The sequence below is a fragment of the Scleropages formosus genome, chromosome 3 (assembly GCF_900964775.1).
Source record: "Scleropages formosus chromosome 3, fSclFor1.1, whole genome shotgun sequence".
NCBI classification, from domain to species: Eukaryota; Metazoa; Chordata; class Actinopteri; order Osteoglossiformes; family Osteoglossidae; genus Scleropages; species Scleropages formosus.
This window is the reverse complement of record NC_041808.1, coordinates 2,321,021-2,342,658: the sequence shown is the minus strand read 5'-3', so window position 1 is coordinate 2,342,658 and position 21,638 is coordinate 2,321,021. Positions and strand designations below refer to the sequence as shown.

Sequence of the window (21,638 nt, the reverse complement as noted above, 5' to 3'; positions counted from 1 at the left end):
ATATGTTCTTCCCGTGCGATTCTCAGTTGTATTGCAGTTCACCTTCTTTTTTTTGACCCCTCGTTTAAATTAGACTTTAATGTTGCTTCATGTTAATAAAAAGAAATAAAATAAACTGCTGTATATGTGAAGTGCCCTGCATATCGGGAACCAGCATTGCACGAGCTGATGAAAAAACAGCACGGTTTTTAGCTCGTTTCAGCTTAAGATGGAGTTTTCACTCACTCACTGTACCTCAACCGGCAATAAATCGAGGAATTAAACCGCATTAAAAGTTCTGATGACTGACGTGGTGGGCTGATTCAGGACGGAAAATTGCGAGTTACGAAACAACTTCCGGCCTCTACTACGTTCGTAAATTGAAGGACAGGAGTACAGTATAGGAATACGCGCATTGAATTATGGGACACGATATCGCCCGCAAATCCCGCGTGGGAAGAGGCGTCACAAAACAGCGTATGTGGCCAGTAACCCTCCATGATAAAGGCTGACTCGACCAAGCGCGGGCACACGGGAGCGCGCGAAATAGCTGCGCCTGTGGCACGCGCACGCGTGCACATATCTAGTCACGATCCGGAAAACTTATTAAATAACAACGTGCACTCCACTGGTGATTAGTTTTTTATCAGTGTCTTCGACGTATTTTAACTCCGTAGACATCAGTATGTGCTAAGATAACGGAGAAACACGTATTTTCACATGTTTAGAGAATTACCGTCCTTTCGTTGACCCAGAATGCACTGGGAAACGCGTGACAGCTTCGCCTGACGAGATTACGGTCCCACTGGCAGGGATTTCAGTAATACGCTGGAGAGAGGTCGCTTATCTCCAGCCAACCAATCAGAGGCGTTTTGCGTCACAACGTAGATAAATAATTTTCTATGACGTAACGCTTGGTTTCGTCTCGGCGGCCATTTTCTGTGTCGGGGAATCTAGCTGAGTGGCGAGCTTACCGAGGAAAGAAACGGCATCAAGTGGTTTTCTTCGTGTCTCGAGATATCGAAGGGATCAAATGTGTGAAAAGACTGTGTCGTAACACGTTTTACGTTCAATGTACATTTGGAAAAGAGCTTGACTGCACGCGCCACGCAAACATGTCGGACGACGCGGCGAGGGACGACGCCTGTCGAGAGTATCAGTCGTCGCTGGAAGATCTGACTTTCAACAGCAAACCGCACATCAACATGCTGACCATACTCGCCGAGGAGAACCTGCACTTCGCCAAGGATATCGTCGCAATAATTGAAGCACAAATCGCCAAGGTTTTTATGAAAATAGAATTTTTAATTTGAGCTGTTAATGCCGCTGTAGGAAGCAGTAGGTTTGTAGTGACGCGCCGGGTTTGGGAGACAACATGGCGGCCCTTTGTGCCGCGCGCGCTCTCTCCTCCGGCCTCGCGCACACCACTCTTTGTGGGCAGCCGGCGCCGTGGCGCACATTGTTTAACGTTCAAAGTCGACATCTCCATGTGAACAACACCACGCAGTCGGCCTAGCTGACGCGTTAATGAGCACGCACATACTTTGGAACCGAGCTGGCTAGGCTATTATTATTGCCCTCGACAACATGGCTCACATTGCTTTCATACAAAGTTGGCTTTATTGGGAACGTCACTTTGACTTCCAGCTTTGCGCCGCTTCGCCGGTTGGGGGAAGTGTGAGCGCGCGGCGCGTAGCTGGCTGACTGGGTTGTAAAGGTTGGCCGCGCGCCGCTCGGTGCCATTGCCAAGTTGCGTTGCGTGACACGTGGTACGGGCCCCCGTCGCCTGTAGCCGCTGCTGGTTCGGCCACGTTTCTGTGATCTGTTACATCTGCTTAGAATTCCTTCCATGTTCCTTTCCACGAAGAAAGGCTCCATTGTTTGTAAACCGCCGCCTTCTACGTCTTTTAAGCTGGAAGGTTGAGTCCCAAATCGGTGAATGTCGTGTGTGTGTGTGTGTGTGTGTCGCATTTGAATGACAAGATCCATCTGAAAGTGAGTGATCCCACTAACCCAGGTTAGCCTGTCTGTCGGTTAGGGGAAAAGGGTCTAAGATGATGCCAAGTCCAGTCTAGCGAGTCAGGAAGTGTGTGTCGCGCCAAAATTGCGTTCAAGTCCATCTCCCGATGCGGATCATAGTGCTTGAATTTGAAAAGAAAGGATATTTGTCATTACTGGTAGTGATCTGAATTAATTCTGGAATGTGAATGATGGTATATTTTAATGTGACAATAAAAAATATGAAATATTGTTCTGTCTTTTTTATTTGCCCAGTGTAATTTATTGGTACATAACATTGCCATTTTACTAATGTGTGACTCAATGACATCTGTACAGTGTATATGAATAACCTAATATAAAATACCGAGCGTTTTTGGTGTCATTGACTCCCTTGGATTGATAGAATGCAGAGTACGGTGTTTTACCTTCCCTCCGTCGAAGTGACTGTTCTGTCAATGGCTGCCATGTACCACAGCCAGTTTGTGTACTCCATTCAACTTGAGGATTGTTTTATTGTGGCGCAAGTACACCCAAGATGCATCATATATACTAAAGCATTGGTTCATAATTACTGGAAAAAAGTTTTTTTTTTTTTTTTAATGAGTTTTTGAAGTTTTCAGTAATTGGCCAATACAGTTTGCAGTGCGTTATGTGTAATAAAGCTGAATGTGAAAATTGGTGCATCACTCTTTAGCCACTTTTTGTTTGGAACACAACTGACCTGGGATTTTTGGAATATTTGCCCTTTTTTTTTTTTTTTTTTTTTAAAAAAAAAAAAAAAAAAAATATGGGGAGAGCAAGATCTCAAGAATGGATTTCCTTCCCGTCATCAGTCGGAGTTTTTTTCCTTTTTTTTAGTTGTAAATCTTTTCCCAGGTCTTGTGGAGTGCTTTGAAGACCACCCCTTAAACTTTTTTCCTCCTGTCAACATGAATCTTCAGATTCTTTTTCAGCAAAAAGTTGTATACAAATGTATACAACAGATTCGTTCTCAAAAGTATTTATTATTCCAGTTGCTTGAGAGTTAACACAAAACATGGTTGAGGTAATGAATATGTGGTCTGTGCCAAATGAATTGTCCGATGCTCCTGTTACTTGTTCTAAACTGTCAAGTTTTCTATTACTCTAGGTACCTCCTGCTGAGAAGCTTCCAGTTTTGTACTTAGTGGATTCCATAGTGAAGAATGTTGGAGGCGAATACCTTACAGTGTTCGCTAAAAACCTAGTCACTACATTTTTATTGGTTTTTTCAAAGGTACTTTCTATATTTTATGTATATGTACTTTGAGTTGTAATTTTGTTTACAAAGCTGATATGCGTCATTATAGCTGGTAACATTTTTGAGAAACAGTTGTTTACAGAATATTATGCATGTCATAATCTTAACGATGTAAATAATGATCTTTTGCCAAAGCTTTTCAGTATGTTTGTCAGTAGTTTTTAACAGCTGCAGTCTGAGCATGTCAGCAAATTTTATCGCAGTACACTTAAAGATCCATTCAGGGTACTGATCCCTGAGTACCCTGTTTGCAGATTTTTTAAAATTTTCTTGTTTTGTTGCAGCTGATCTAAATATGTTTTGAGCGGAAAACATTTCAAAGTTCTAAGTCAGACTGGATGCATTAGCAAACAACTTGGTTATATTTACTGTTAAAGGAGTGCATTTTGGGTGTTCATTAATATAAATCACATTTAGTACAGAGTTATTGTATTTTGAAAGATAAAGGAAGTTTTTGCCTTTTTTGACAGTGTTTTCTTGCAGTTTAATAGAGCTGTCTGCTAATGTATGTGGTTTGATCTGTTTTGTTTAATTCAGCACTTTCAAGCATAATAAACAGGTCGCTGCAACAAAACCCAAGAGAACCTCAGATGAAACTAGTCCTGTTAAACCAATTATGTTTGTGTTGCACTACTGGTTTGTGACTAACTGCAGAATCAGATTGACTGAGTTGCTTTTTGTTTTAGGTGGATGACAACACTAGAAAAAGTCTTTTCAAATTGCGCTCCACCTGGGATGAAATTTTCCCTTTGAAGAAACTTTATGCATTAGATGTCAGAGTTAATTCCATAGATCCCGCGTGGCCAGTTAAACCCCTCCCGCCTAATGTGAACGCCAGCATTCACGTGAATCCGAAATTTCTAAAACCGGTAGGTGGTTTTCAGCTCATTGTGATTCCCCCCATTTCCCCCCTGTATGGTTGTCAGAAACGCTCTGTCACCTTAATTCTCAATTTGGCATCTTCAGCGCAGGTTGCTTTCTTAAGGCCGCTTTTTTTTTTGCATTCCGTAGACTGAGGAAGTTGCGCTACCCAGCGGCAACAATACCCCGCAAGCGACAGCCACACCTATAGTGAGTGAGAAGAGCTTGACTCAGGAGCAAGCAATACGGCAGCAGCTGCTGGCAAAGCAAAAGCAGTTGCTTGAGCTTCAGCAGAAGAAGATAGAGCTAGAACTTGAACAAACAAAAGCCCAGTTGGTAAGTGACTCTTACAGGTTCATACGTTTCACTTCACATTTTGGCCGTTGTATTTTCTTCCCCACAATCACTACCCCTGTTGTGTGTGTCTTAGATGATCTGCAGGCCAACTTAAGTGTCACCGTTTTGTGTACTTAATAAAATCTTGATGACGTACTTCTGACCGCTTCGCAGTGACTAGTGAGACTTTTTCCCCTTTGTTACGTGGTGACAAAGCAGCTTTTGCCAATGAAATGAGCAGCGCAGGTTGCAGCCCGAAGGGTAAAATTGAGAATGGATATTCCTTGGTGAGAGGGTTACTCACATCATGGCTTCCACACCAGTCTTTCATGGCGGTCGTTGCAGTTTGGCACAGAAATGGTTAAATTTATCATAGGTATTTGTGGTGTTGACCTCAAATGAAGCTTCATTTGGGACCAGGTAAGTAGCAGTAGTCATGCTCACAGTAACTGCTGCTACCTCCTGTTAGTTTTCATTGCTGAAATGTTGCACCTGTTGAAGTACATGAACATACACTTGAAATGTGATGTGAATTCAAGCTGCACCAGGAAACCACCCAAAAAAAAAAAATGAATTCAAACACAGCAGTATACATATGAGAGCAGTGTACACTGGCTGCTCATTTCCCAGACACAGCTGACAGCAGCAAAATGTTCATAATAATAAATAATACAGGTATTTAGATTTATGTGCTGCTTAGGTTGGGTAAAATTGAGATGTGTACAATAAAAGCAAAGGTGTTGAGGTTTTGTTTAAGCACATTAAAATTAAATTTGTAAGTCAACAACCCCTCAAACACTTGTGCGGTGCTGCTGGTTGACTGATTCACTTATAAATTATGCAGCATTCAATAGCTTCTCACTTCCACTCTCAACTTTAGCTCCACTGTTCTGCTGAAACTTCAGTACTGATCGGAGTGTCTTAAATCTTGTCATAAAAAGTGAATGCAAAACATTTTCTAAAAATTCTGAATTTCAGAGTAATGCAGAAAAATTGATTTCTAGTTTTGGGAGACTTGGCTGAACATGAATAAAAACAGTCAACATTTCCCTTAATACTGTAATGTGGGGAATAACAGCACAGCACATATGAAGGTGTGCGCAGAAGACTAGAAACCCTGTGGGAAGATAGTGATGACATGTAACTGCTCTTACAGTGATTTTCATGAAGTGAAGCACTTTCAAACAGGTTTAAGATGCAGTAACAGTATTATTACTGATGAGAGCAGAAAACGATGTTGGATGCAAGGCTGATCTGCCCCTTTAAGCGAAATTTTTGGACAGATAATACTTATGAATAAAATCACTTAAGAATTCATAGCTTGTGAGTCATGGTAAGTGCCCTCAAGACTTGATTTCAGACACAGTCGGTGCGCATGTGGAGACAAGCATGGATTTCTGACAGCAGTTACTTAGTACTTTCTATAGTGACAATGCTTAATGTTAGGGTCCACCTTGAAATTTTGTGATGCTTTACTTTCAGCAGTCAGCAACAGAAACATTTCACCATAATGCTAAAAAACACTTTGATTTGTTAATTCCAACCCAGATAAAAGTTAGCATTTGAAATTTTCATGCGGTACCATTTCACACGGAGGGGAGTTATGATGAGTTCATAGATAGACATGGGTATGATCCTGAATATGACTGACCATACATGACCCTTCATAAGGCTCTACAAGGGCAGTGTTTAAATACTATGACCATGGCTGGTTGAAAAATTTTTTTTTTCTGTGCTTTTATTGGGATTTAAAAATACAGCTCCACAAATGGGTTGTATTCCGAATGTGCTGTATACGTTAGTTGTCCTATGTTTATACATTTGAAAGTGATTTGCTTGGGGAACTTGTGTTGAGGTCAGCGTTGCTGTACAGCTGACCCAATTTTCTCTATTACTTGCTAAAACCATGACTTGCCTCTCAAAGTTTTCTTTGCCTTCTCACGGTCTTGTCTAATGTGCAGTACATTTAGTGCGCTTTGCACTCCTGCTTTTTGTGCCAATACCATCTTTGAACAAATTTTTTGCACTAATCTGCAGTTACGCATTATTTGTATAATGATTGTGTATGAGCATAATTATTATCATTATTGTTAATCTCAAAAGTGTATATGGTTTTTCTGAATTTGGTGTCAGACTCTAGCTTGCCTGTTTTCTTTTCTCTATTGTGTATGAAAATGGATCACCTTAAATGTCAAGTAATGTTTACAACATCTTTTGGGTTAATTTTTGGAATTAAACTGCCATCGATCCTTTTTTTTTTTTTTTTCCCCCCCTCCCAAGGCTGCCAATCAGTTGGCATCTACAGTCACCCCATGTGTTAATATTCCAAGTCAACCTGGTATTGGGGCAAAAAGTGCTCACCTGCCTAATGCGTCTGGTAAACCTTGGCTTCCGTCACAGCCAGAAAGCAAGATATCTACACGAGATCCTCGTCTCAATCGGGCTGGGCAGGCTCCTCCACATGTCAGCGAACAAGTTCCAAATAAAAAGGAAAGCCACACAATGGGCGCTTTTATAAATGCGTCAGATAAGAAAAATACACTTGAGAAGCTTGGAAAATTTGAAAAGATGAGGATACCTAAAAAAGAGGTGCCAGAAGAAAAGCCAAAATCCAAATCACCATCTCCGTTAAATAGAGGTGCTCACATGAGAAGTAAAAACTCTGAAGCAGAAAACGTAAAGGCGGGAGATGTAAATAAGAGGGACCCGAGGCTAAGGAAACACCTGTACGATAAAGCGGAGGATGAAGCCAAGGAAAAGAAACGGTTCTCTGACAAAAAGGACAGGGATGACTCTGCCAAAGTGTCTGAGTACAGATCTGCAGGTGCGAGAAATAAGCTTGTTAATGGTTCTGTCAGCAAGTATGACAGAAACGAAATGCTCGACAAGGCGGAATCCAAAACAAACAAAGCAAATATGAGAAAACGGTCTCGTTCGAGGTCCCGATCGCCACCGTTACATTCCCCAAAGAGAAAAGATAGACGCTCACCCAAGAGGAGAATGCGAAGCATTTCGTCATCCCCTCCGAAGTTTGGTAAAGGTAGGCAAGCAGGACCGAAACATTCGCACCTGGAAGAATACTTGCACCGTGCCAGTTTAAAGGAGGAAAGGGCTGCTCTGAAGAAGAACACTAGTGAACCAAGAAGACCGAAAAGATCGCTAGAGGAAAGGCAGAATGAACCGAGGGACTCTCATTCGCCCAGATTACCCTCTGAGGTGAAAGAGAATGCAAACAAGAGGTGGAGAAGTGGATGGGAGGAAAACAAACAGTAAGTGCAGCTGTTACTCTTTCGTACATCCGGCCTTGAATTTTTCTGGAGATTTGATAAAGGGTTTTACAGGTGAATTAGGTTGTAGTAACAGATTTGGTTGTCTGGGATTAAAATAAGTACAGCTAGACCTCGAATTACAACAGAGACAATTTACAACGATCATCTCGTTAACGTCACTAACCCGTTTTCGAGTTGTGATGTTTGGTCGTAACGATGGCCACTCCACCTGGTGTAGAGTAACATCGGCTGGTTCCTATTGTCTGGCTCTGTGTTTGGGCTTCTCAACAGCCAGTGCGTTTTGTTTACAGAACATTTTGTTTGCGATTCAAAGGCAATAGATTTCGAAATTAGTGGAAGCGAATATGCTTTGACACTTAACGTTTATTAATTTATGTGGCACTTTAATCCAAAGCAACTTAAAATGTTAATCTACTTAGTTACCGATTTATACGGCCAAGTCATTTTTACCGGAGCAATTTATGTTAAATACCTTGCTCAGGGGTGCTACAGCCACACATGAAATTGGAAACTAACTTTTTGGACCAAAGGCAGCAGCTGTAACCACTGCGCTATCAGCTACCCACCAGTAACCATGTTAACATATCGTAAACGTGTGTTTTCTTTGAAATCATATTGCTATGAAAATATAAAGGTACAAGAGAAGTTACTATGTGTTTTAATTGCTTATAAATCCTTATGTTTCGTACAATATAATTAGATGTTTGACTGAGGGTGGAGTCGTCAGAACAGAAAACGATTGTAAATTGAGGTCTGCTTGTAATCTTTGCTTTGCTCACTGCCTGTGATTTTCTTCTATCCTTTTTGAGGATAGCACAGTTTGATTTTAGTTTCAGAAATACTTTACACACAGCAAAGCATTGCTGTTCTCTATTGACAGTACATGGACTGCTTTGTTTAAAATAGACATTTAAGATGTGCAGAATTACAGTACTTAGAATAAATTGCTCATCTCCATTTCCATTGTGTTTTGAGCACAAAAGATGGTTTTTTGCACACTGCTTTTAATTCTTGACATAATGGCTAAAAGCAAAGGTAACTGTGCTGTCAGAAGTGCTTCACCCTGTAATTCTGAAACACTTTTATTTCCCCCCACCCCCCCAAGTCTGAAGCAGCCTGATGAGAACTTGGTGTGTGGAAAGTTGGGCCCACAGAGACACAAACAGTCGTGGTCGGGCAACCAGAGAGGCCCTTCTACTCGGCCCCCCAAACAGCATCGTCTGAGTGTTGATGCCAACCTTCAAATACCAGAAGTGCTAAACTCTGCAAGCAAAAGAGATCTCTTAAAAAAGGTATTCATGACACTTTGTGTTTTTCTCTTAAGGTCCTTGATTTTTCTGCACTACTGAGTTCTGTGCAAACTGTCTCTGTATAGACTTTAAAAAAAAAAATAATAAAATATAAAGCTTTTCATGTGCGTTGCCACGAGTGACTGTGGTACGAGTGCCAATTCAAGGCTGTTACCTTTGTTTTGAGAAGCTGAACCAGATTGGCTTTTCACCGCATAAGTTTCTAGTTTTTGGCTGGTTTCTGACTTTATTCGGTACAGGTTTATTCCCACAGATTTTTGCTTTAATAATATGAGTGAGGCGGTTCGATAACTTTTAGTTTACCACAGAAAGCTTATAGAAAAGCAGTAGTTTTTCTGTAGTAAACTGCCATGGAAAAATGAAGTGCAACTAATTACATTGCTGTTGTAATAATAATAAAAAAAAAAAATGTAATACATCGAGTACAGGGAGGTGCGGTGGTGCAGTGGACTTGGCCGGGTCTGGGGTTCGAGTCCTGCTTGGGGTGCCTTGCAGCGGAGTGTCCCCCCCCTCCAGCCTTGTGCCCTGTGTTGTCGGGTTAGGCTCCGGTAGTTTCAGGCTGTGTGTGTGAATGCATCGAGTATTAAATGTATGCTTAGGGTCTTTAAGAAACAAAAAAAATGGAAGGAAAGCTTGTTTAGCAACCAGATTGTTTAATACTTTGATTTTCTTCATGAGCAAACAAAGATTTTTTTGTGAAAGGATAAAAATGTCCATCTCCCAGGTTTTCCAAAAAATACACAATAAGAAGCTATTTTGGAGCAAAATTTTGTTTTTGTTTTATACAAACATTTAAGGAACACTATCACAAGAGCACAAGAAACCAATATGCCACCGGAAGATTATTGTTGTTTCTTCTGAACTTGCCTGTTCAAACCTTTGACATCTGAAAAGAACCTGGCACAGATGTGATGGTCGTTCAGAATTTTTCATCACACGGCAGGAAATGTTTCAGAGTTGGAACATTTTGTTTTGTAAAGGAATTTGTAGAATCCCCTTTGACCGTTTGATAGATAATAATAATCACAGAGAGCTCAATGCTTGGAACAATAGTACTTATTAGAGTTTGGTACATGAAAACCAAGTCAAAGTATTAAAATACCCTTTACAGTTAAGTTATAAGGAGCTTTTTGCTATACGTTTTCTGTACTGTTTTCTTCCTGTTAGTGCTGTTGAACTGCATTTCCTCTTCTCCTCAAGGTATATGTGCAGCATTCCTTAGTTTAAAATGCCGTTTTATAGTCGCCATGGGAATGAATGACTTTTTTGCTTATATTTGTGGTTACTTCATCGACACATGTATATCTGTTGCCAAAATGACACTTGGAACATGTTTATAATTTATACCTTTACTTGTTAATATTCCACTCTGCAGTTTAAAAAAAAAGCTATTGGTGATATAAAATGCCAGTATGAGAATTCTTTGCAGATCAGAATCTGAGATCAAAGGCTTTCAAATTGATTGTTTTTGTATGATTTTTTTTTTTTTTTTCCTTTTTACCCAGATTTCAGTTATATATCCCTGCTGCCGTTTTCTTATTTTTGCCAATGTTTTATGACCTTTTCAAACCATGCATTTATTTGGACGTTTAATACCCCATTGTCTAATGGATCATAGTGGGGCACATGGTGTCAGCAGCCAGCCTTCAGCCAATGACCTGCCTATGTAATTATTTAATCACCAAAAACGGAATATATGGAGATGACACTTGGATGGTGTGAAAGAGGTTTGCTGCAGAAATGCGGGCAAGGAAAATTTGAGGAAGAACAGCCAAATAGTTACCAAGCACTACATTAAATTGAACCTTAATTTCTCCTTTCCTTTGAATTTTTTCACATTGCATTTGCTTTTGAAAACAGACTATTGACACTGTAACGTTCACAGTAATTTTTAACATTTGTTTCTTTATTTGCATAAGATTTGAGCTTGGTGGAATAAGACTTATTTGGTATTTATGTGAAGAACTTCCAGGTGTGTGTGCATGCACCCGCAATATGTGAAATTATTTCTGAAGAAAAAAGTGACCGGTTGCAATTATGCTCTTGGTTTGCGTGGTTGAATTGACACAAAGCTGATCTATATTTTTCTTTCACTTTTTAAACTAGGCTAGCAAAAGGCTAGCAGATGGGGAAATATCCCACGATGACTTTCTTAACGTGGCCCACCAAATCAAACAACTGTTTCAGTACCAAGAGGAAAAGCAAAGATCTGACTCATGGGAAGGGTCAGTTGAAGATGTTCAGTTTGGGACCAGAAAGAAACCATTATTATCTACACCTCCTCTCCAGCAGGCAAATCTGTCAGATGCTGAAATATCTTATTATGAACATAAAGCTAAGCTGAGAAGGACACAGGTCCAGCACCAAGGTAACGGATACGCACATCATTTAAAATGACATCTTATTGTAATACTCTCCTCTTAGCTTAAACCTATAGTGTTAATAAATGTTTGCACAATAAAGATTTTATTTGGCTAGATTAAGCCAGATATAATACCATAAATGTGTAATTTATATGCAAAAATGTGTGAGCGTATAACACATTTTTCGAGGGCAGGCTAGAGTTGTCAACTTTTTATGTATGTAATTCTTTTTTAAAAAAATAAATACGCACTGCAGTTTTAATTTTTCATAGGTGGGAAAGATTGTCACTCACCGTACAGTGAGAGATCGCAGATTGTGCGATCTATGTATGAAGAAACAGACCAGGTAAAAGGTGGATCTGAATTGCAGAAAAGATACGGTGAAATGGCTGAAGGTGTGAAACTGGAAGATTCATCGAAATCGCTGTGTTTGAGACATGAAGAGCTGAAAAAAAATGATCGTCCTTCTCCAAGCCCAGTAAACTTTGATGGACCCTCTGGAAAATCTCCTGTCTCAGGCTTTGATTGTTCATCCAGCTTAGATGCAGAGTGTCATGAAATAATTGAGAGAGAGCAGAGTCCCAATAAAAGATTTGACATTCCCTCCAGCTCTGAGCATCTACTTCCGCAGTCTGATGGTGAAGCTCCGTTGAGTTTGGAACATCCTGAGTCTTCTGGACAAGGAAGGGGTGTACAGCAAGGCCATTTACATTGCTCATCACCAGGACAGACGCCACCTCATGTTTCCGATGGTTTGCTTTTACAAACCGGTCTGTCAAGATATGATGGGCCTCAGATGGCACAGAGGTTTGATAGCCAACAGTCTTCATTATACGACGGACCCACAAGTCACAAAGGACAGCCTAGATTAGATGGACCAGCAAGACCTCATCAGCAAGGAAGATTTGATAACTCTGGACCAGGAAGACTTGAAAGTCAAACAGGGTCTCGAGGTCCTTCTAGGTTTGATGGGCAACATCAGCAATGCCGCAGTAGATTTGATGGCCCGCAAGCATCTAGACGGTTTGATGGTCCACTAATCCATAAGGGTCCAGAGAGGTTTGAAGGCCCTAATCAATATGATGGCACATCAGGGCTGGCAGGTTCACAGAGGTTTGGTGACCCTCAAGGTATAGGGAGATTTGATGGGCCACGTCTTCAGCAAGGAACTGGCCGATTTGAAGGGTCAGTTAGACAGCAAGGTCCTAGCAGGTTTGATGCGCCAGGGCTTATGTTTGATAGTGCACAAATGCAGTCTGGTAGATTTGATGGGCCCATGAGGTTTGAAAACCCCCACATCCAGCAAGGTCCTGGGGGATTTGAAGGACATTTTGGCGGGCCCCAAGTTCAGAAAGGCTCGGGCAGATATGTTGGACTTCCAGGTCACCAGGGACGAATGAGGTTCGAGGGACCAGCTAATCAGCCATGCGCCGCACGCTTTGAGCAAACTCAAAGACCATTGGGTCCTATGAGATACGAAGGGCAGCAGCAAGGAATGGCCAGGTTTGACTGCACAGCTGGTCAGCAAGTCCCGCCCAGGTTTTGTGGTCCACTAAATGTTCAAAATCAGTTGAGACCACAGGGTCCGTCCATGTTTGAATCAAACCAAAGTCAACCCCCTCTGTCTACACCATGTGGTCAGCAGTCAAATTTCAGTATGACCGATCCTAGATTTTCTGAGCCTATAAATGTGTTTGCTGGCGCAGCACCATCTTTTCAAGGACAGCAGAATCTGTCTCAAGACCCCAATTTCAACGTGCAGCAGGTAGCTGGTACAGCAGGTTTCAACAGTTCTTTTGCCGGACCAGTTTCATCGTTTTATAATCCTGGTGTGCCAGCTGGAAATGCAAACACGTCCATTCCTGGTGGAAACATCACACAAACGGTAAGTCCTAAACATTTGTTTCAAAAGACGAACTTGACTTGCTACCATCACTAGTTTCCCATAACAGAATGTGGGTGAACAGGAGTAGTGAACTTTTCATGTCGTATATCCAGAGTTGGGTTTTAGGACATTAACTGTGGATCAGCTGTATCTACAGCAGCAAGCAGGCACCTGTCTTGTGGTGCTGGGGAGTGTGGAGGGACATGCCGTTAACATACAACAGCAAGAATGTTAATTTGTTCGTTTATAGCAGCTAACGTGTAGTTTGATATTCAGCCAGAGTCAGCATGCTTTGCAGATGCTGTTTTTTGTTTAAATAAGCTAAGATGTGCACCGTGTTTTTGTTGCCTTTCAGATGAACATGCTGCCTGGCCTTGGAAAAACTGACCCTTACGGTCAAGGACAGTCCTATGTACCAATGCAGCAAAACCCCATATCTTTCAGTCAAACAGGTAAAAGAGCCGTTTGGTATCTTATCCTGCACGATTTCTCTGCTTGAGATTCAAGTTTGTCCTTACATCCTCTTGTGTCATGTTTTGATAGGTTCACAATTTCCATCATCTGAAAGTCACTTTGGACAAGTGGACGTTAATGACCTGTTCTCAAAGCTCATTTCCACTGGAATAATAAAGCTGCCACAGTCCGAGACGACTGCAAGCGGTAGGTTTTAGGTTACTTCCTTTCTTTTGCTCTCAATGTGTTTGGTTCTCTCATGTTCCACTGTATTTTGGTGAACTGGGAAATCGAGTTATTATACAGTAACAGTACTGTTATTAGTTGTCAACTGACTTAAAAATCCTATTTAATGTAGAATGCTGGGGGAGGGGCACTCGGACCCCCAGATTTTTATTTTTTTTTCTCCCTTAACTTTCAGTTGGGAGTTTTTTTTGTTCCTTTCCTCCGTGCCCAGTAGGCAAACTTATAGCTTTATAAAACCATTGATAGCATATTACTCTAGTCTATAGTCAGCTGTCTTTGTTGTATTTCTTTCTTTGCCTTATGCCTTTGTTCAAGCTCTCTGTGTCGCTGTGTTTTAAGATCACTCTATAAAAATGAATATTTTACCTGCAGAAGTCACTTAGATTTAGTTTTCTGTGATTTATTTGACTTTTTACCGTGTTTTAGACACGGCTACACCTGCACAGCTTCAGCCAGTCGTGGAAGAGGAGGAGGAGGAGGAACAGGATGATGATCAGAATGTTCCTGATCTCACCAGCTTTACCCTGGATGATATGAAACAGTGCGATATCTACTTTTTACTTTTATTTTCCACCTACCAACTAAGTATTTTCCTGATAGACTGATGGCTGTTGTATTGTTGTGTGTTTGGCGAACTCCTCTTTATCACCATCTTAGACGTGATCAAAGAATTAAAATGGCTGTACAGTTCTGTTGTGCAGCTGGAAGTAGTATAAAGCAGTATTTTTTGACTTTGTGTATGTCTTAGATGAAGAGGGTGTTATTAGACGACACTGTTTTTGTCTGTATATTTTGCTAAGACATACTAAGATTTTATTTTATCTTTTTATGTATTAAAAAAAGCATTCTAATTGGAAGTGGTATTTATTTTTTTAAAATATGCTTTTCCTAACAGGAGATATGACAGTGTTGTCATCAAACTGTACACTGGGATTCAGTGTTACTCCTGTGGGATGCGATTCACTGCCTCGCAGACAGATGTGTATGCAGATCACCTAGACTGGCACTACAGACAAAACAGATCGGAGAAGGACATCAGCAAAAAAGTCACACACAGACGGTGGTACTACAGTCTTACGGTAAGTTTGGGTTTTACTGTGCTGCTGGTCAAATGTTACCTGCATGAAAACGGTGTTGTTCATTAGAGTATGTGTGTGTGTGTGTGTGTGTGTGTGTGTGTGTGTGTGTGTGTGTGTGTTGCAGGACTGGATTGAATTTGAAGAAATTGCTGACCTTGAGGAGAGAGCCAAGAGTCAGTTTTTTGAGAAAGTTCATGAAGAAGTGGTCCAGAAAACTCAGGAAGCTGCAAAGGAGAAGGAATTTTCAAGTGTCAGAGCAGCTCCAGATGTTGTTGATGAGGTAAGTTCCTGTGTTGATCCTGCTACCGGTGTACTTACCTGGCTGGCTATAGAAAACTCTGTTAATGGTACAATTTTTGTTCCTTTCTGTCAAGTCCTGTGAAATCTGTCAGGAACAGTTTGAAACGTACTGGGAGGAGGAGGAGGAAGAGTGGCACCTCAAAAATGCAATCCGTGTCGATGACAAGGTACGGCCAGAATTATGGAAGACAAGTGTTTGTTCACTCTCTTACTATAGTAAATGCCCTTAATTTGTGAGCATAGATTCTGTTACACAGGATATCTTCAGTACATTTCAGAGGTCAGGTTTTACAGTGGTAACTGTCCCTGGTAACTGGATGCTGTTGTGTTGTGTGACCCTGGGGCAATCTCACCAGTTGGTCACTGGAAATGGTGCACAAAAAGTTCAAATTCAGTATCCTTTTTTTTTCCAAATTTATTTTCTGGTTTATGCTGTGGAAAAGGGAGAATTGACAATGGCAGCCCCTCACCATTCTGGAAAACATTTTCTGTTTTTAATCAGTATTTTTTGATGGCTAAGGCTTTTGATAGAGCCTGTAGCTGTGGTCCTGCTGACCCTCAGTGTGTGATAGTTCGTTGAAAACTTTCTTAAACAACAGAGCTACTGCTCAGTGATGTCCTTAGAATAATAGAAGAGATTTTTATTAGACTTTTTCTGTTCTTCGTTCTTGTCGATACGCTGATTTATGTCACAGCGGCTGTGTGCGGAGTACTTTTCTTTCTTTGCCATAGCTGAAATACATGCACAGTAATGCCAAAGTAAGCGATCTGACAGTGTAAATGAGTTGTAAAAGAAAACGGTATCGTCGACAACAGCAAACCGAAGACGACTCGGTCTCGTGTCGGCCTGATAGGAACAGGCAACCGCCACTGTTGACTCAAATCACACATTACGTAAAATTCTCGATGATTGGAAATCGGGTGTTTTATGATGCCACGTATGTCCGGTTAATGAACCATGTGTATACAAGCACAAGGCTTAGAGGGGTCTTTACCCAAGAGCCGGTTATGCTACTGGAATGACATGCATAAAATTAAAGGCTTTTATGCTTCCTGTGCTTTGGTTTATCATGCATTAGTACTGTTGAAGTAAAAGCTTGTTAAAGCAGTTGCTGGAATGTTGAGAGGAAACGGCTGCCTATGCTACAGTCACTTTCCCCTTATCTTTTTCAGACCTATCATCCTTCATGTTATGAGGACTATAAAAATGTAAGTAGTTTTCTTTCTGATACTTGACATTTTGACATTATTTTAAAATACGTTCTGATCTTTAGTTTTCTTTCTCCACTTTCCCAAAGACATCTGCATTTGTGGACTGCACTCCATCTCCTAACAAAGCTCTTTTGGAGAACCCTTTAAATGTGTTTATAAAAGAAGAAAAAGAACAATCTTCATGCTCAAGTGTTAAACAGGAATCCGATATGCAGAATAGCTCTACAGAAGTGAATGTCAAAGAGGAAGGTGATTGAGTTAGAGGTGGAGACAGAAGTCAATGCAATTATTTTTAAATGATTCTGCTTTTCCCAGTTTGTTGGTGAGGCAGTACTGTAATTTCATTTTGTGAAGAGATTTTTTTATATTGGTGAGCTCTGAGGCAGGGACCTCAACTATGCATACATTAAATACGTTTTTGTATTTGCAATTGCCTTGAAAATTCAGGTGTTTCTGCTGTGTGAATGGTCCATGAAAATGTACCTTTGGGGAAAAAAATATGTATGTATAAAACTGAATTTATAAATAAAGCTATTTTTGCTATTCATTGTGTATATTGTTAAACGGTGTACTACTAGCATCGACTTGTGCTTTTTTTCTTTGACCAACACACATTTGCGTTGGGATTTTCCAAGTCTAGAAATTAACAAAAGAAATTTATTTCTGCTTTTTTGGAAGGAATAGTTGTTAATTTCCTGTGTTGGTAGCAGAGTTTATTCAAGGTAAGATACAACGCAATATGGTCCTGGCTTTGAACTGTACATAATTTAATAGGCGCTCTAGGACATCGACAATTTGATTTGTAAGTACTGGGTTTCAATGGAGTGTTCTGTTAAAATTCTTTTTTTTGCAGAGACTTAGTGAAAAGAGTTCTGCTTTACAGTACTGGATATTAAATAAAGTAAATACAAAAATTGTTTGTGTGTGTGAAAAGTAATTGCAGTGTGTCTTGCTTCTCCTTTTTTCCTTTCCCTGTATTGTATATTTTGATTTTCTTCGTCGTTTATGTTGAAATGCTAAATAAAGACATTTAAAGGAATATGCACGTCTGACTTGCTTTCTTCCCTCAATTCAATATGATCTGGTATTGTCCAACATTTTTGTTATTATTGTAATTTCCATTTTATGTTTCGTATATTCATTTAGCAGACACTTGCATCTAAACTAATGAACAATTCATAGCAAATAAACAAGAAGCTGGATATGGAAATGATATACATATGTAGGGATACATGAGAATGTTTTGGTAGGTCAAATGTAACTCATACCTGAGCAATTATTACTTGAGCAATAATTTTGAACACCCTGGAAAAGCTGGATAGTCTTGATGGAGGAACCCAGGAGACCAGACAACACATGTCCTGTAGATATTATGCATGGTATCTCTGCAGGACCAGCTTATGGTTTTGGTGTACGAAGCGGAGCAGAGACTTCTACTTTTAACCAGTAAAGCAGATGGAATGGGTGAGTTGTCTGGTTTGTTTTTTAAAAAAAAAGCTGGGTATCATCAGCATGGCAGTGAGAGTCAAACGAAGTGGAGCAGATGGAGAAAAGGGGCCGAGTGCTGAGCCCTGGGGAACACCAGTTGAGAGACTGAGGGGAAGAGAGGGAGCAATACCAAACCACCTGGTAAGATCTACTTGAAAGGTAAGAAACTATTTCAAGACTGTTTGAATAAGTATAAAACCTTGGTATTATAAAAATTTTGAAACCCTTTAAAATGTAGTTTTAAAATCAGTTCTGTGCCCTGAAAAAAGGGGGAGTTCATGTTGAACCTTTTTGTCCTTTTTAATTCTCAATTAATTGTTAGGACCTATCAGTTTCTCAAGCTTAAATCTTGCCCAAGAGTGAGGGTAGCTACTGGTTCATTGACCCCTAGAGATCGATTTTTCTCCGTTTTCTTTGGCCTTGGGGTTTTTTCCTTTTCCTTTCCACAGCTGTGAGGGTAAGTACCCTTGACTGAATTGATAAAGTAAAATCAGTGAGCTGTATAAATGGGTAAATCAAAGCAAGTAGCGTAACTCCTGTGGGTTACTGTGGAGAAAAGAATCAGCTAAATAGTAAATAATGAATCTGCTTTTTAGTTATATGCAGCCTCGTGCCATGCACAATTAAAATACTCTCAAAATACGATTTATGATACATGACAAGTAGGGTAACATCCAGTGTACAGCATGGTAAAGTCAGTGGCTTCACTCCCACTTTCCTTCTCTTTGAATGATATGATCTGCCCAATCTGCTCTCTACTGGATGAACACAGCCATGTGGGCGGTGGGTAAACTTGTCTGACACACACACACTAGAGTCCACTGTCAAACAAAACAAAACTGGAGGCATATAATGAAGTAGTACAATATTATACATATACCGTCTTGATGGTTGCTTTGCCCTGTCCACTGCGTGGCAGCACGGTCAAGAAAAATACCGCGAAAACATCAGCATAAGACTGCGATCTGAGTATCTGAGCTTATAATGCCTGTCCCCGGAAATGGTACAAAAATAGTTTTTGCAGCTGCGATGATAAGCTATGTGAAGTAACAAAAACAAACACAAATAACCCAAAACAGTATCTTCCCATGACCTTTCCACTAGCTTACCTTGACCCATCTTCATAAAACCGGGCGCCCAGCTAGATTTATTCGGCAGTGTCGCAACCAAGGCCGATCAGTCCCATTAATATACTGTACATACATACTGTATCGCGTTCCATTGATGCAAACTGAACAAAACTGATTCTTAAGTTGACCACTGAAATATTATACCCATATATTCACCATAGCAAATTTTCATAGCACATTGAAATATATACATATAAATGTATAATATACAAGTAAAAAAGTCAATCAGGGACAGTTGGAGCTGAAGCCTGTTGCTGTGCAGGTCCAAATCCCACTTCCAGCTGTAGTACCCTTGAGCAACTTATTTACCCTGAATTGCTCCAGTAAAATTGCCCAGCTCTATAAATGAGTAAATAAGTGTAAGTAGCTTAACATTGTAAGCCGCTTTGGAGAAAAGCATCAGCTAAATTAGTCTATGAAATGAGTCAACCACTTAATTTCTGTCTTTCTGATGTTCCATCCATCCATCCATCCATCCATCCATCCCATAGACACAGGGTGGGAGGACGAGTATAACCTATTATGACGAAATAGTTTTAAAAACTCTGTAAAAAGTTGGAAAACTCTGACGTCAGGTTACATAGTTATGAAGTAAATTTAAAGCTGTGAATAAAAGCAAAAATGTAACTCCCACCAAAACGATCATTTTGATTATGTGCTTTCACATTTGATGTAACGCATAATCATGAGACTCGGCTTTTTTACGGAATAATACTACTTCGTACTTCTTTGTGCAAAGTAATTCCTAGGAATTTCTTTCATTTTTAATACATCCATCATTAGCCAAACTGGCAGACATATTTGTACAAGTTTTGCACAATATTGCAATATTTTCCCATCACTGGCAAGTCACACAGTTTCACAGAAGGCCTGTTGGGAATCCAGAGCGAATATGTTGTTTGTCAGACTCGTCTAATAGTGGGTCTAAAGGGAGCCAACATGACGGGAACTGGAAGCATCCCCTGTCGATGTTTTAAGCATTGACTCAAAATTGTTTTACATTTTTGGAGGGAAGTATTAGACCAAACCCCTCTGTATGCCGAGCTGTCACTCGCAAAAAAAAATAAAATTATTTACATTAATCGAGAATTGCGATCGGCTGAGCCTGTCAATGTGATATTAAATACAGTTGGTGTCTGTACTAGATGCCGACATTACTGCACTCGTCTCAGAGTAAACTGTCCTCGGCCATCATGTAAAAGGGTCCCATAAATACCGGCTCGTAAAATGAAAAGCTACATCAACACATGAAATTACATTCCCTTTTTCATACAACAGGCTTCTTATTCAGTACAACAGCATTTTTGCCAGGATAGGTGTCCAATTTACTTCCATCACAAATATTTTGTCCACTGACAATTTGTATTCACTGTGACCTAAAAGTGTCTGCGAAAAGAATAATTGTAAATGCAAATGATGACTTTGTCTTTCATGCTGCAAGGCCCACAGACGCCCTGCTTCTTCCAAAACAAAACCAACTATTTACTTCATCCATCCTATCACATTAGCTGTCTCAACCAATCACAGCCCTTGATTACGGTAAATATAATATCACAACTGACCCAGACTATGTTAAGGTTCTGATTTACCCATTCATACTGCATTAACTATCAATTATTTAACATTTCCATGTTGAGCAGCGTCAGTTGCTCGAAAACAAGCATCAATTATATGGCGATGTCCGTGACATTATAGAGTTCAGTCCAAAAGTCTTGAATTTCATGTGACTGTGAGTTTATTGACTGTGAACTTACTGAAATTGAATATCTTAAACAAAGAATAACACATTTCACAGTTCAACTGATTATTCATAATTTCATGATTTGTCCTTCACTCCAATTTTTTCATATTTGTGTGTAGAGTAACATAATAAAAAATTGAGGCTAATAGTCATTCAAGATGGGTAGTTTGAGAATGATGCTCACAAGAAGAAACGTTCTCTTCGCTCAGGTATGTGGGTAACGCTCCGACTGATGCTCCTTCACTAGAACACCAACTATACGCTCCGGCTGCAGCAGAGAACCTACCGAAGACACATATTTTATGTGTTTTTAAACGTGCTGCATCACAGCTGCAGAGTGGTGTTTATTCCTATAACATGTGAAACTAAAAGAGGAAGTTAAAATATCTAGTGTTGTGCCCTGTGATCTGAAAACATTCCAGCGATTCGTAGACAGTACAATAAGCAGAGAATAATATCTCCCCTAAGAAATGATTTAACTGCTGGTGACTGTGTGCCACCTCCTTGCAGCCCTGCTGCTGACTCATAAAGGCTGGAAACATTTTGTCCTTTCAAATCTAAACCACAGGCTTTCTGCGAAAAGGACTGTGCAATATTACAGCAGGTTCTTTACGCTGTAACCACAGCAGAATCAAACAAGACCACATAGAAGTGTCTTTAGAAGACTGTCTGGAAGCATTTGAAA

The 21,638-nt window shown here is 40.2% G+C and overlaps 1 protein-coding gene across 1 annotated transcript; it reads left to right on the top strand.

Annotated features, from left to right (window-relative positions):
• The first annotated feature begins 868 nt into the window (after nt 1-868).
• On the top strand, nt 869-16,894 carry pcf11 (PCF11 cleavage and polyadenylation factor subunit). Its single transcript, XM_018736270.2, is given in 17 exon segments — nt 869-1,262; nt 3,110-3,235; nt 3,946-4,128; nt 4,271-4,456; nt 6,737-7,725; nt 8,852-9,038; nt 11,163-11,424; nt 11,692-13,304; nt 13,660-13,756; nt 13,848-13,964; nt 14,430-14,544; nt 14,899-15,082; nt 15,207-15,362; nt 15,457-15,549; nt 16,556-16,591; nt 16,681-16,841; nt 16,843-16,894. Coding segments are annotated over 17 exon segments (4,725 nt in total). The 5' UTR covers nt 869-1,094.
• Nucleotides 16,895-21,638: the final 4,744 nt, after the last annotated feature.